Below are 13,541 nucleotides of genomic sequence, written 5' to 3'. Positions count from 1 at the left end.
CCCCCCTCCTCCTTCTCAATGTTTCACTGCTAACAACCCTGAGAAGTCTGCAGCTCACAGATCAGTCTACGACCAGCACCTCAAACAAACTTTGTCTGTTTGTTTCTGGAGATTTTGACTAATTGAAACCTGCTTTCCCATGATGTCATTCACAAGAGGAGCAGCAGATGAGATCCAGGACAGTGTAGACACTCAGCAGGGAAAATAACATAATCATTGGTAGTTCATTTGGATCCACAGGGGGGGATTTGAACTGCTGATGGGTGGAATGAGGGGTGGTGTTACTGTTGTTCTGGATATTATACACATACATGTTTGCGGTGGAAACAGCAGCTTTTGTGCCCTTGCAGAAAAATGTTGAATGTCATTTTTTGTTGTTTTTCATATGTTAACTGTAAGCCCAGGTTGTGATGAACATAATTTTTTATTTCTTATGTTTGTTTATTTCATTAATGTAGCAGCCTGCTGATGAATTAAACTGTTTTATAGGTTAATTTTGAATAATGACAACAGTTTGTATTTAGCACAGTTGGTACTCATAGCTGAATAACACCATGTGTCTAAATTAAAAACATGATGTTGTTTCTACTATCTCAGGAATATCAATGACGTTTAACTCCAACAGTATTTCATGTTTTTTGCACTTTCAGACATTTTTACCAACTTTTTGGGGAATAAAATTGAGCTATCTGCTCCAAAATGATTTCAAGATAATCAGTCGTCCATAATGTGCATTATCCCTGATATGTCCCATTTAAATTATTCTCCTTTTGTTTATCACAGGACATATTTGACTCATTTTGAAGTTTCATAACAACCACAACTCAGATCAAATACGTCATTACTTTAAATTACTTAAAATTATATTTCTATTTTAGATATTATCTAGTTTTAGCTCTTACTTTCTGACTGAATAGATTTATTAACCTTTGTAGTTTAGCCTCAGTTTATTCATTTGGTCATTTTAGCATGTTGTATGTTTTCACACATTAAATGAAACAGCCTGACTCCTGATTGTAAAAATAAAATGACCTAAATGTATTTTACACAGGAACACTTTCAGAAAAAACTGTATTTTAAAAATATTCCTTTCTTCAGAAGTTACAGTTATGGCGTTGTGCTGCTCTGGGACACCTTTGCCCTTTCATGTGCCTGCATGAAAAGCCTGAAGCAGGAAAATCGGCAGCAAGGATCCCAGAGAGCATAGCAGGGCAGACATCAGTGACAAGCATGTCATTGATTTAGTCGCATACATGATGAAAAGGAAGAGCTGACTGGCAAAGAGACTCACACAGAAGGGAGGAAAGCTTGACAGGCTAAGACAGCCTACATTGGGCGTCCTGTTGGTAATTTTCCAATTGGACACCTAGAATTGGCTGAGTCGTCAGCAGCCATGGCAGGTACAGAGATCAGCTGAACCATGAGATGACAAAAAGCAAAGCATAACTCTCTGGCCTCCTAAGCTACAACTGAAACAAACATAAAACATGAAAAGAATGAAGACAAGAATGAAGAATCTTGTCACAGTTCAATACACACAAATACCAAACACTAAAATGTTTGTGCAGCATACAAATAAAGTTTATGTCTAACTTTTTCTGTATGTCAACACTGGAATGTCCCAAATGAGCAACAAGCCGAGTAACAGATTGCTCACTCTGCAGCAAACAGGCTCTCTGGCAGCAGTTTCTCTAAGACATGATTCGCATTTAATGTGTTCAAATTCAAAAATATTTTATTGATCCCAAAGATAAATTATTATATATATATACTTATATGGCAGAAAATAATTGAGATGCAATGCTCAGGCCAGTTTGTTGGTCTATCAAGCACAATAACACCATGATCACTAAAACAACTTTTGGGACATTTGCCAATGTGGATTGATCCCAAGTCCAACTATAAAACTAAATCTGAATATCCATAAAGCTTGTAAACATAAGGAAGCATGAAGTGATCTAACATTTCCTGGCAGATGACAGCACTGGAAGTCAGAAAGCCCAGTGGACCAACAAAACAACATTACACCTCAGATAATCACTGACTCCAAACAAAACAGATTCTGTAACCTCTTCATTCTTCCTCAAGTCTCTGGAACCTTGATTTTCCAGATGAAATGCAAAATTCACCTTCATATGAAAAGAAGACTTTAGACCACTGAAAAACAGTCCAATTCCTTTTTTCCCTTGACGTTTCTACCAAGCTCTCTGCTATAGGAGTAGACTGAAACAAGGAATGGAATAATTGATTCCTCTGTGTGTGTTGGTTCTTGATTCACTGACTCCATCAAAGCTGCTTTGATGAGTCAATAGACTTTGATTCACAATCATTTCAAAGCTGCCAGTGTCCTTGTTACTGGTTCACCTTTTTCCAAGGGCACTTTATCCTTCCACTCAATTTTCTATGAATGAACAATCAGCCTTTATAGCAATGATCTTTTACAGCTTACCCTGACTGTATGTCCTACTGACCCAGGCTGAGAGATCATTTAGAGACGTAGGGAACCTTTGTAGGTGTTCTGAGTTAATTATCTGCTTAGCATATTGAACTTTTTTTATAATGAACCTGGAAATACTCTTTCTTTCCCATTCTGTTGCCTTGATGATTATATAATTTAGTTTTTGTGCTGACAAGCAGTTAAACTTGTTCCTGGATAAAGTGACCAGTGTGTTACATTTGGTCTGATTCAACAATTAGTCATTTTAACAGATATTTCAAATGTTGTAGTTTTTCTCGTCCTGTTGCATGTTCCACTCCTTGAATTTGATCTCATGTCGCTTTAAAGGTTTCCTCATGGCCCTGAGCTCTAAAACGTTTTGCAATGCTTCGAAGCCTATTTGCCACCAGTGTCCTCCACAGGATTAAAACAGAGACCTCAGCCGGCTCGCCCTCACCCTTAAGGTTTGTGCTACTTCCATTATCCTCACGCCATCTGCCAACAAGCTCTGCCGCTTCAGTATTTCACCCAGGAGCCACACAACCCCCGTTCTGCAGGACTGTATGAAAAGGCTAGTGGCAATCACAATTTAACAATAAACTAGTAGGTCTATCAAGACGTGGAAAGAGTTGGTCACACCTCACAAATCTAGAGCTTCATATTGATTCTTTCAGCTACAAAAAGAAATTTGAGCCAGACGAAACATAGCTAGTTTGATTCTGAATGCACAAAGCAGATATTCTTTAACATCATGGGGAAAATGGTGATGAAAAGTGGAAACTTTTTGTTTCTATTTGCATCTTTTGAAGCATCATTGAAATTCTTTGAAAGAAAAAAGAGCTTTGTAAAGCACAAGGGAAGAAAAGAAAGACATTTTTCACATCATCAAACAAGCTTCTGCATCCGAGGAGAACAGAATGTCAGTGTCTTCTAAACGTGGTGGCAGAATAACACACCTCAAAGTTTTTGGGGTCTACTGCACAATAAAAATCCCTCGCACTGAGGGAGGAAACAACAAAGACAAACATGGAGACGCAGATGAGAGACGGCAGAAGGTAGAGCGAAGCTAAGAGAGTGAGGAGGGAGATGAAGAAGAAAGAAAGAGGTGTTACAAGTGTCACTGTTGAAGTGGGATGGAGTAAGTGATGAAGCAGAAAACAAACAACAAGCTTGTCAAAATATGTACTGGAAATATTTGAAATCATGATCTTAAAAATAATATTTGGTTTCATTTAGCTTAGTAGAATTTTTTTTATCTCTGAAAATTTGTTCAATGTTGTACAAAATGTTGATTCCTTAAGCTTATGTGATATAAAGGATCCACTTCACTAAAGAGGGGCGATGATGGTTCTGGATGAAGGGATTTGTCCTGTAGCTGGTCTTTGTCTCAGTCATTGTGTCTTTGAGTGGGACTTTTTACTGGAGGTAGTCAGAGCAACCGGTGGTGATACTGAAAAGCAACCTGCAGCGTATCTCACCACCATCACTGTGAATGAGTGAATTAATGTAGTGTAAAGTGTTTGGAGCTCTCTGGACTAGACAAAGCCCTGGACTATACAAGTACAGGACATTTGTTTTCAGTCAAAATGAACTCTGATCAGGAATTAATTGGTTTTATTGAGATTATAGTCACTGAAATATGATGTTTCAGTTAAAAGTCTGTGAGGGCACCAGAACATACGACATGTTGTGTAAATCACAAAAGGTTATAAAGTGTACATCTTTATATGACTTTCTGAGTAAGATTAGAAGTACAATGGACCTCCTCCTATTTGCAAATTTTCTGTGAAACGTGACAAGTTATTCAGGGAAAATCATCCAATTCACAGATTCTTTTAGTGGCACATTTCTAAAATATTCTAAAGAAAACTCAGCTTGAAAGCTGAGATACCTGGGCACAGTGCTACCTGATAGGCTACCGGCTGGCATTTGCAAAGCATGCAAACACATGTAGAAGACAAACATGCAAACTCCATGCAGAAAATCCAAAGTCAGAACTTGAACCTATGAACTTCTTGCTGCAAGACAAGGCAGCACTGCTACCAACAGTCCCACCACACAGTCCCTCTACTAGCTCTGGATATGTTAGCATAAGTGATGTGAAAAAAAGCGCTGGCAGAAGCTGTAATTTTGCCTGTCTTGTTTTTTTACACCTGGTTGCTGTTACTAATTATCACATGTCTGTGTTATTAATGTGTTATTTATGTGGCTTGATGTCTTCTATTTGATTTCTCACTCAAAGAATTGATGACTCCTAACTTTCCTGCATTCTGACAGTAAGACTGCGTTCAGGTATTCTGTTGCTCACAAGCATTGCAAAAACTAACTTTGAAAGTGTGCACATTTTTTACTTATGTTATAAACCAACATATAGAGCAGTTGCACTACCACAGCATGACAGCTATGTTCGCAGTTGCTTTATTTCAGTATGAATATGATTGATATTTCAACTTTTAGACAGCTTGGGGCATCTTCCAGAAAACAAAACAAGCCAGCAGGGTAACGTCTCCAAATTCTTTAAGGGTGGATTGGTTCTATAGATGGTGTAGAAACTGCAGAATAAGTGGACAGAAACACATTTTTGATGTGCAACAGATACATCTCTCCAACCTGTCTTGGTTTTGAACTAAAGCATTTTTGGTTGCACAAAAAGACAAAGACCAACACTCCAGGAAAACATCCTTTTTAAACCAGTTTGCTCTCAAAGGTTGCCTTTAAACACATCCTACAGCACTCACTGAACCAGCTCCGGTGTTCCATCATCCAAGATAAATATTAATACCTTCAAATTTTCCCATTTTCACTGGTAGCGTATTTTACCACCAAAACCCACTGCATGGCTGTTATGTCATTGAATCTGCCCTACCCTTTCCATTACCAGTAGTCGACATGGGGCGCCTACGCCCTTACGGAGAACAATTTTCCACTCAAATCTTGGAAATGCTTTGATCAGTTTCCCAGTTTTTCCTCTTCTTTTGGAGAAAAGAATGATTGACTCTGAATTCTTTCCTTCCCTGTGGTGATCGAATGGAAGGCATTGTAATGAAAAGCAGAGCAACTCCATTAACTCTGTATCTGCACGGCTGGCAGCACCTATTCCCTACCTGTTATTAAATGGCTTTATTGGATAAAAAAGACAGAGAGGAAAGACTTTTTTCTGGTCTTTGTGCTTTTGAGAGAAGTGCTTTCCCAGTGGGAATTTTCTGAATCTGCTGCTTGGCTTTGTCATTGTCCTCTTGGTTTTGTGCATTACTCTAAATGTTGTCTTTGAGGAAAATACCCATAATGATTACAGAAGCTCTAGTCTTGCTCAGATTTCTTCTACAAAACAACCTTTAGTACAATCCATGTTTAGTAAGTTATCAGTTATCAAATAGTCCTGTGTATTATACATAATACATAACATGTATCAATGATAGATAACTTGTTCGCTTCAAGTTGAGATTCAATTAGTGAGCAAAGTCTCAAAACTGGAACTGCATATCCATCTATCCACCAGAGGAAATAGATTCTATCTGTTAGTTTCAAAGAGCTTTGACAGATAAAGTGAATGCATTGCTTGGATAAAGAGATTGAAGTTGGAATGTGGCAGCCTGCAGATGGTTGAATGTTCGAATTCTATGCCTTCTGAAGCCTGCATATAATCTCTGCAAGAATGTTAATTACTGTTTCGTTTAGCCAGCAGATTGTCTGTGTTTGTTTATTGTAGGAATTGCACGGAACGTCTAGAGAGTAAAAGCTGCCTCTGAAAGGATTTCAAGTATTTATTGAGACATGTGGTCCTTTTCCTGACATTTTTCACAGATATGTTATTATCAATGAATAAAGTGACCAAGCAGATCGACATTTCTTAGAAACAAGATGATGAAAACAGGGACTTTAGCCAGAGAGCAAAGTTTAAAAAAGTGCAGCACAATGCAAAATAAAAATATTTAGACCCTTTGGTTTCTGTTACAATTTTTATGTTGGAACTTAATATGACAGACCAACACCAATAACCAGAGCATAATTGTCCAGCAAATTAAAGAATATGCATATTTTATCAGGCTTTTTAAATCTGGATAGAGTAATGTGCATTTATAGTAATCTCCCTTGGGTCAAAACTTTACACAACCAACTTTGGCTGCAATTAAAGCTTTTAGGGCCCATCTAGACTGAGACCATCCCTCATTCTTTGAAAAAATAGTTCCTGCTCAGTCAGATTGGATGATTAACATCTGTGAACATCAATTCTCAAAATCTTGCTACAAATTCTCAATTTACTTATATGACTTTGACTTGGCCACTTGACCACACAAATTTACTTTAATTTAAAGCAGTGCTATCTAAAGTCAGTCCTTTAAAGCTGCTATTCTACATGTGAAATAAACAGTTTAAATGCATGGTCCTGCAGAACTTGATTACCTGCCGAGGGGCTCATTAAACCTTCTGAATTAGCTGCGATGGAGCAGGAACATGTCTGACCCATGCAGATCACTGGCTCTTGGTGACTGGTATTGTACAGTCCTGATCTGAACCTTTCCAGTGCAGTTCTGACTTTACTACTGTCCTGCATGTCCCCCTGAAAAAATGCTCATCTTATCTGACTGCAGCAGCTCTGTCCACATGTTTTTGCAACTTCTTGTGAATTTCTTCTTGTCCTCTTCCATGAAAGCCAGGTTTGTGGAATGCATGACTCATAGTTGCCCTATCGACAGACTCTACCTCTTTCGGTTGTGATTTACTCGTATCTAATGTTGGCCGATGGAACAGTGCTCTGAGATGTTCAAAGGTCGGAATATTGTTTTTAAGCCTAACTTTATCCTCCTGTGCTTTTTGGTCTTCATGACTTTTATTCACTAATGTTCTCTACCAACTGACAGAACCTCCTGTACTTATACTCCAATTAAATGAGACACAGGTGGATGCTGTACTAATTAGGTGACTTACAAAGGCAGTTTGTTGAACTAGATTTGGCTTAAAGGTATAAAAAAAAGGGAACTGAGTAGATATGCATGTCACACTTTTCAGATATATGAAGAAAATATTGAAAATGCATCTTTGCCTTCCACTTTATATTTTCTACTACTTTGCAATGATTTATCACATAAAAACAACAAAAAATCAAGAAAGATTGTGAGTGTGACAATGTGGACAGGTTCAAGTGGTGTGAATACTTTTGATATACTTTAATGTTCCTGAAAGTTTCATGTTGGAAACATTAAACTGAAAGTAAAAAAGAAACAATATTAAACATTATCTGAGCACATAAGGCCAGATAAGAGGGATTGAAAATTCAAAGCTCTGTCAACAAGAGGACTTCATCATAGAAGAAATTCACAAACGTGACAAAATGATTTTAAATGCAAATAAAAGCATATGAAGCTATTTAAAATGATATGTCTCTGAAATATTAAAACAGCTTGCAATGTGTTGTGAAAATAATGGCATAGGTTTATGTGTTGTCCCAGACTTCACTAGTAGTTCATGATGTTGTTCAGTTTCATGTGTGACTCTGTCTAAGCCACATATTTCTAGAAATAGCTTTTAAACAATGGAACCCTCTTGTAGGAGACCTAAGCTGTGAGTCTAAGTCCTATCAATAGCTGAACTTAATCTGGTTTTATGGTGGCTTTAACTCCATCTGCTGAACCACTGAGGAGGTATATGCAACAACCGACCTCAAATGTATAGCAAAGAATCAGACAACAGAATTTCATGACCATCTCCGGCGCTGGGGCTTGTAATATAAAGCCAAATGAGTCCAGCGCAAATCTGAGGATAAAAAATAAAAGTATAATCCCTCCCCCGCTAACGGTGTCACTCAAGGATTAGCGTGCCAAGGAGAAAAAAAACAACCTCTAAGTACCAAGCGGATAAATTAAAAGCAGTGGGCAAAGTGTCGTGCCTCCAATCATCTTCATCAACATTGATTGTGTTGGTATTGTGAAGTGATTGTGCCTCAGTGTGAGCTCTCCCTCCTCACAGAACAACAGCAACTCTGATCCCAACTTCCGATAGCCTCATATCAGCTGGTTAGAGGCTCCCGGAACTGGCGCCGGGTAAATTGAAATGGTAAAAGCACAAAGCGGCAGATTGGAAGATATAATATTTTCTGAGGCGAAGAGAGCGTCCTCCTGGATTATTGGAAAACAGTCTCAGCGCCTCGGCGATGATGAGGGTTAAGCTCTGTATCTGATAGCGAGTCAGACAGTGTGGAGACTTCTGCACAGAGGGAGGTCCGACCGGATGGGGCTTAACAATTAGTCCTAATAAAACACACAAACAAGCACAAACACCGGATTTAAGTCTTACCTGTGTGGACAGACGTATAGCATCCAGAAAAGATAATCCAAACAGGAGTAGAAGTGAGTGGATCAAAGCAATACTTCTCAACAAAGTGGTAACCTGGAGCTCAGCCGCTCAAATCCACGAACACTGTGGGGTAATTTCCGGCGTGGACAGAGCGAGGGACGTCCACGGGAGAAGTTTGAAGTTTGGGCCAATGCGCAGCCGAAACAGATGGTGTTAATCCTTTCCAAAAATATAGTAAAGTAGAGCCAGCGCGAAGGGAGAGAGACGTGGTGGAGTTCAGCACCGAGGCGGAGTGGACAGCTCCGGCAGCGCAGCGATCTCACCTCGTCCGCTCTCGGATCTCGTGTGCGTCGCAGAAGTAGGAGTCACCAGCTCCAACCTCACCCGCTGGCGGAGTCCCGGCCAGATTTACATACAACCACCGGAGGGGGCGGGAGAGCAGCAGGGCAGGAGCCAATCACAAATATCCCGTAGTAGGCAGAGTAGGCAGCAAAGCGAGGACGGGCTGACAGAGAGAAAGTGGAGCGGTTCTGTACCTCCGTGGAGAAACAAGCGGGAGGAAGAGGGAAGAGTGAGAAAGGGGACTCACTCACTCACTCACTCACTCACTCACTCACTCACTCACTCACTCACTCACTCACTCACTCACTCACTCACTCACTAGATGATGTATGACCTCCAAATGACAGAATATTCATAAAAAGATCCAAGTCCACATACATTTGTGTGTCTATTAATTTTCTGTTATTTTAATACAGAAAAGTCCTCCTGTCAAAAGGCTTAAAAATGAGGTAATTATTTATTTTCCTAATGTACCTTAGAGCTGCTTGTATTGTCAAATTTTGTGTTACTGTATTTGGCTACTGTACCTTGGTAAATATTTGCATTTCACCTTCTCTCTTTATTTAACAAGGAAGCCTGTGGAATTTATTATTCAGAAATAAAGTTACAGTTTCAATGCAACTGCCTGCCAGAAACCCAGCACCAAATTCTGCACCACTAATTTACAGCTCCTATTGCTTTGCATAAAATGGCACCTCATGCGTCTTTTATGTATTAAAATTAAAAAGAACTCCCACTATTTCCAGCAATGTAAAATAATTAATAATTCTGAGCTTCCAGACCTCAAGAATTGAGAATATTTAAGAATCAGGTCAAAAAAAGTCCCTGGATTTATTTATTTTAATTTTTTTGCCTTCAAAAGAAATAAAAATAGCTTATTTAGAAGGGAAACTATGTAGTAAACTGCTGTTTCTGGGTTGGAAATGTATTCTTATTAACTGGATCAAGGATAAACCTCCTACTGTGGTACAGGGAAAGTTCCAGAATTATTCCCCATGAAAGAACTTCTTCTATCCTGGGAAGAAATGAGGATTCGTTTGTCTATGTTTGGTCTCCAAAGCTTATTTGTTTTCATATGACTTGTCCCAACTGTTGAGAAGGGATCCATTGTGTCCCCAGGCAATTAGGAGGTGAGGATGGAAGATGGAAGTTTGCTTTTGTTCTTCTTGAACTTGTGGGTGAATGGATGGTAAATAGATTTAATTTATTTATTTCACTGACTGAAATCTATATATTGTATACATTCTTGAGTCCAGCTTCTGCTGAAGAAGTCAGGAGTCTTCATCATGAGAGGAGCATGGCATAATATTTCCTCATTAAAAACTGAATATTCTACTTACATGAAAAACTGAATATTTAGTTGTCATTAGCTGCAAGCCTCAATCATCCAAACCAACTGATATCATTGATGAAAATACGTTAGTTTGAAACTGAATGAATCTAAATAAGAAAAGTGTCACTTTGTGAATTTACTAACTGAAACAAATTCATTCTGTGATGACATCCAGATTGATTTGAGATGCACATGCGGCCTTGATGACGAAGAGGTCGTCGACTCACCTTGGTTGAAGGTGGATAAACAAGAAGACAGATGCTTGAAATGTGTCTACGTTTTCTTGACAGCTGACCTTTAATGGCAAATAGTGACTGACCTCTCCCACAAACAGGACTGAAAGGTCGGTGGCGTTTGATAATGCCACAACAAACAGAACCCCTGCATACAAAATTGTGAATTTTGATTATAACTTGGTATTCCTCCCCATCTTGTATCTTTGCTTCTTTTTGTTCTGGACCAAAAGTTTCCTCTAAAATTTAACCAGAACTTCAGACAGTAATACAATAATCTTTTCTTTATCAACCCAAGGTCTGCAGCAAAGATTTGCTTCTTGGGGCTTTTGTGATATTTTTAATTGTCACTTCAAGCACATTTTGATATTTGTGACTTCGGCTCTGTTAGAACATTAGAATAAGTTATAGGAATTTTCTTCTTTGAGTCACCAAAAACATGTGGGTGAAAACATTGAACAACAAATGGGAAAGAAACAAACAAAAAAAAAGCCAAAAGTGGAATTTTTTAACAAAACTAAACTGGATTAAAAGAACATGCTGGATGAGAAATATAAAGAAAAGAATGTCTATCTCAGGCCAAAAGAGCACACAGAGGATGAGCAGGTCAGAATCTCAGGCATTTTATCAGAGAAACAAGCAAAGAAAGTAGAATAGGCAACTGACAAAGAGAAGGGAGAACTATAAAGTCATACCTCAGTTCTCAGACATCACAAAAAAACCACAAGAAGATGGAAAAAAAGCAACAAAAAGGAGAAAAATGTCAAAAATCTAACAAGAAGCACAGAGAGGAACCAAAACTTGCATAACTGACACCATAACAAAAGACCATGCTCATCACTGCTGGATAAAACATCTGCCTGCACCTCCTTCCAATGACAGCAAGACCTGGAAACAAAATGTTGCATGAAATACAGCAACAAGCCAAATAGCTTCGAACACCTGAATGGATGCTGAAGATGCAAGTATTATGAAGTCATTCAGGGTCTGCTGAGCCTCTGCAGGGAGTCTACAATATGGAGGACCATCAAACTGTCCAGTAAACTGAGTGATGTTGCATAAAGGTAACCAAAACAGAAACAGAAATGTGGAGGTCCATTTATATACAACGACGTTAAATCAAATCACACCCATGCATATTTATCTGACTTTTAAAAATCCATTTATCAGAAAGTTTTATTTAAATCTGTCTGGAATATGGGGAAAAATCGAAAACAGTTGTTATTCCTTTTATTATGTCAAAAATTTTACATAAAAATATCAAAAGAAAGCATAAATTTGCAGTAAGAATGTGTTTCTTACTATGGTGTGCATCATGTTTTCAGCCTTGCATTTCTTATCTTCTGTGCTCATTGTCACTTTTTGGTGTAGCAGTTAAATTCACCTCGCAGTCAGTTGTTTTAAACCTTTGCACCTCATTCTTGGTTGCTGTCAAGTCAGACCAGTGCAGGTAAAGGTAGGCTTTGCTCTTCTTTTCAAATTAACCAGTTCTTATTGTTGCTGATGGTAACTCATAACTCTTAAGTATTTGTTGTGTTAGTTCCAAAAGCTGTAGAAAAATAATTAGGGTTTTAAAAATACTTTTCATCTTACACATTTACACCAGGATTTGTTAAATTGCTGTTGTTTTATTGGGGTAGCATTTTCAGATTCACAATACCTTCCAATTCCCAGAAACGATGCCCCCTAGTGGAAGGATGATAAATTAGTAAACAATGAGGACAGAAAGTGGTCATAATGTTTCTTTTCTTTCTGCAGAGTTGAACTTTTGATGCCCTGAAAGAATTTTTCCACAAGGACAGCTTGGAAAAATGTCCTATTCCCATGGGCAGCATGTTGTGTGCCCAACCAGGGGCTGGTGTGACAGCCACCGTTTCTTTCTTCATCTATTCAGTCATGTTGACTAATGATACAACACTGCATGGTTTCTCCTCTGTCTATTTCTGCTGCTGTAAGAGAAATGACTTTGGTCTGTGAGTGAGAAACAAGGCAGCACTGTTTGTATCTGTATGTGTGAAGATTTCATCATTGTTGCAGCTTAAACTAATTTAAGATAATTAGCTTAAACTAATTAAACTAACTTAGCTAAATTTGTTTGCCACCATTATTTTACTGGGGGATGCTTTTTATTGTATATTTTGCAGAATGAGTTGTGTTGGACAATGTGAAGAAAAAAGTTCTCAATAAGAACCTTAGCAAATGTTCAAATATAAATAATAACATGAGATAACGATGGTAGCCAGAAGTGTGGTTAGAGCTTTAAAATCATGAAACATTGGCTGTGTTCATAGGTGAACGAAAGTCTTTGTGTGTTTTTGGCTCTAGTCAATATTTTCAGGTAAACCAATCCCTGAAACTTGACCTTACTGAAAAAATACCAGTTTTCATGTTCTATTTAATTAAAAATAACTTGTTACTGTTGTGAACATCCAGCTTCAGATTAGTTTAAGATAAGTTGGGAAATGTATGAGAAAGATACAACATTAGAGAGTAACTGTCATGATGTAGGTTGGTTTAAGAAAAACCCAAACGTAGAGAAACAGCTTGTTGGTAAAGAATGATTTGATAAAAAAATGAGGAAAAAACTCTCAAAACCACAGGGAACACAAGGAGCCAAAGTCAAAACAAAACCAGAAATCCAAAGGTAAAAAATGACAGCAGGAGTTGACAGTAGGAACCAGCAAGGAGTGACTGAGAAAGAGGTGCTGAAGTTCTGGGATGTTCAACGCTGAAACAATGAAGCTGGACTGATTAGCTAACTGATTGCAGGTGTGAGAGGAGGAGAGCATAAGGCAGACTGAGGAAAGGGAGAGAACGAGAAAAAGTGGCAGAGGGCGCAAGGGACGGTACAGAAGGACTAGAAAATGAAAATAACAGTAAAACAAACCAGAGAATAACTAGA

The 13,541-nt window shown here is 38.4% G+C and overlaps 1 protein-coding gene across 1 annotated transcript in view; it reads right to left on the bottom strand.

Annotated features, from left to right (window-relative positions):
• fstl5 (follistatin-like 5) overlaps window positions 1-9,253 on the bottom strand; it is a 186,918-nt gene extending 177,665 nt beyond the window's left edge. The window contains exon 1 of the mRNA XM_017307175.1: window positions 8,732-9,253. Within this exon, the coding sequence (XP_017162664.1) occupies window positions 8,732-8,754 (23 nt within the window). The 5' untranslated portion in view covers window positions 8,755-9,253. The remainder of the gene's footprint in view (window positions 1-8,731) is intronic.
• Window positions 9,254-13,541: the final 4,288 nt, after the last annotated feature.

Source organism: Poecilia reticulata, linkage group LG10 (assembly GCF_000633615.1).
Source record: "Poecilia reticulata strain Guanapo linkage group LG10, Guppy_female_1.0+MT, whole genome shotgun sequence".
Lineage (NCBI taxonomy): Eukaryota > Metazoa > Chordata > Actinopteri > Cyprinodontiformes > Poeciliidae > Poecilia > Poecilia reticulata.
The sequence above is the reverse complement of the archived record's forward strand: the minus strand, read 5'-3'. Positions and strand labels throughout refer to the sequence as shown.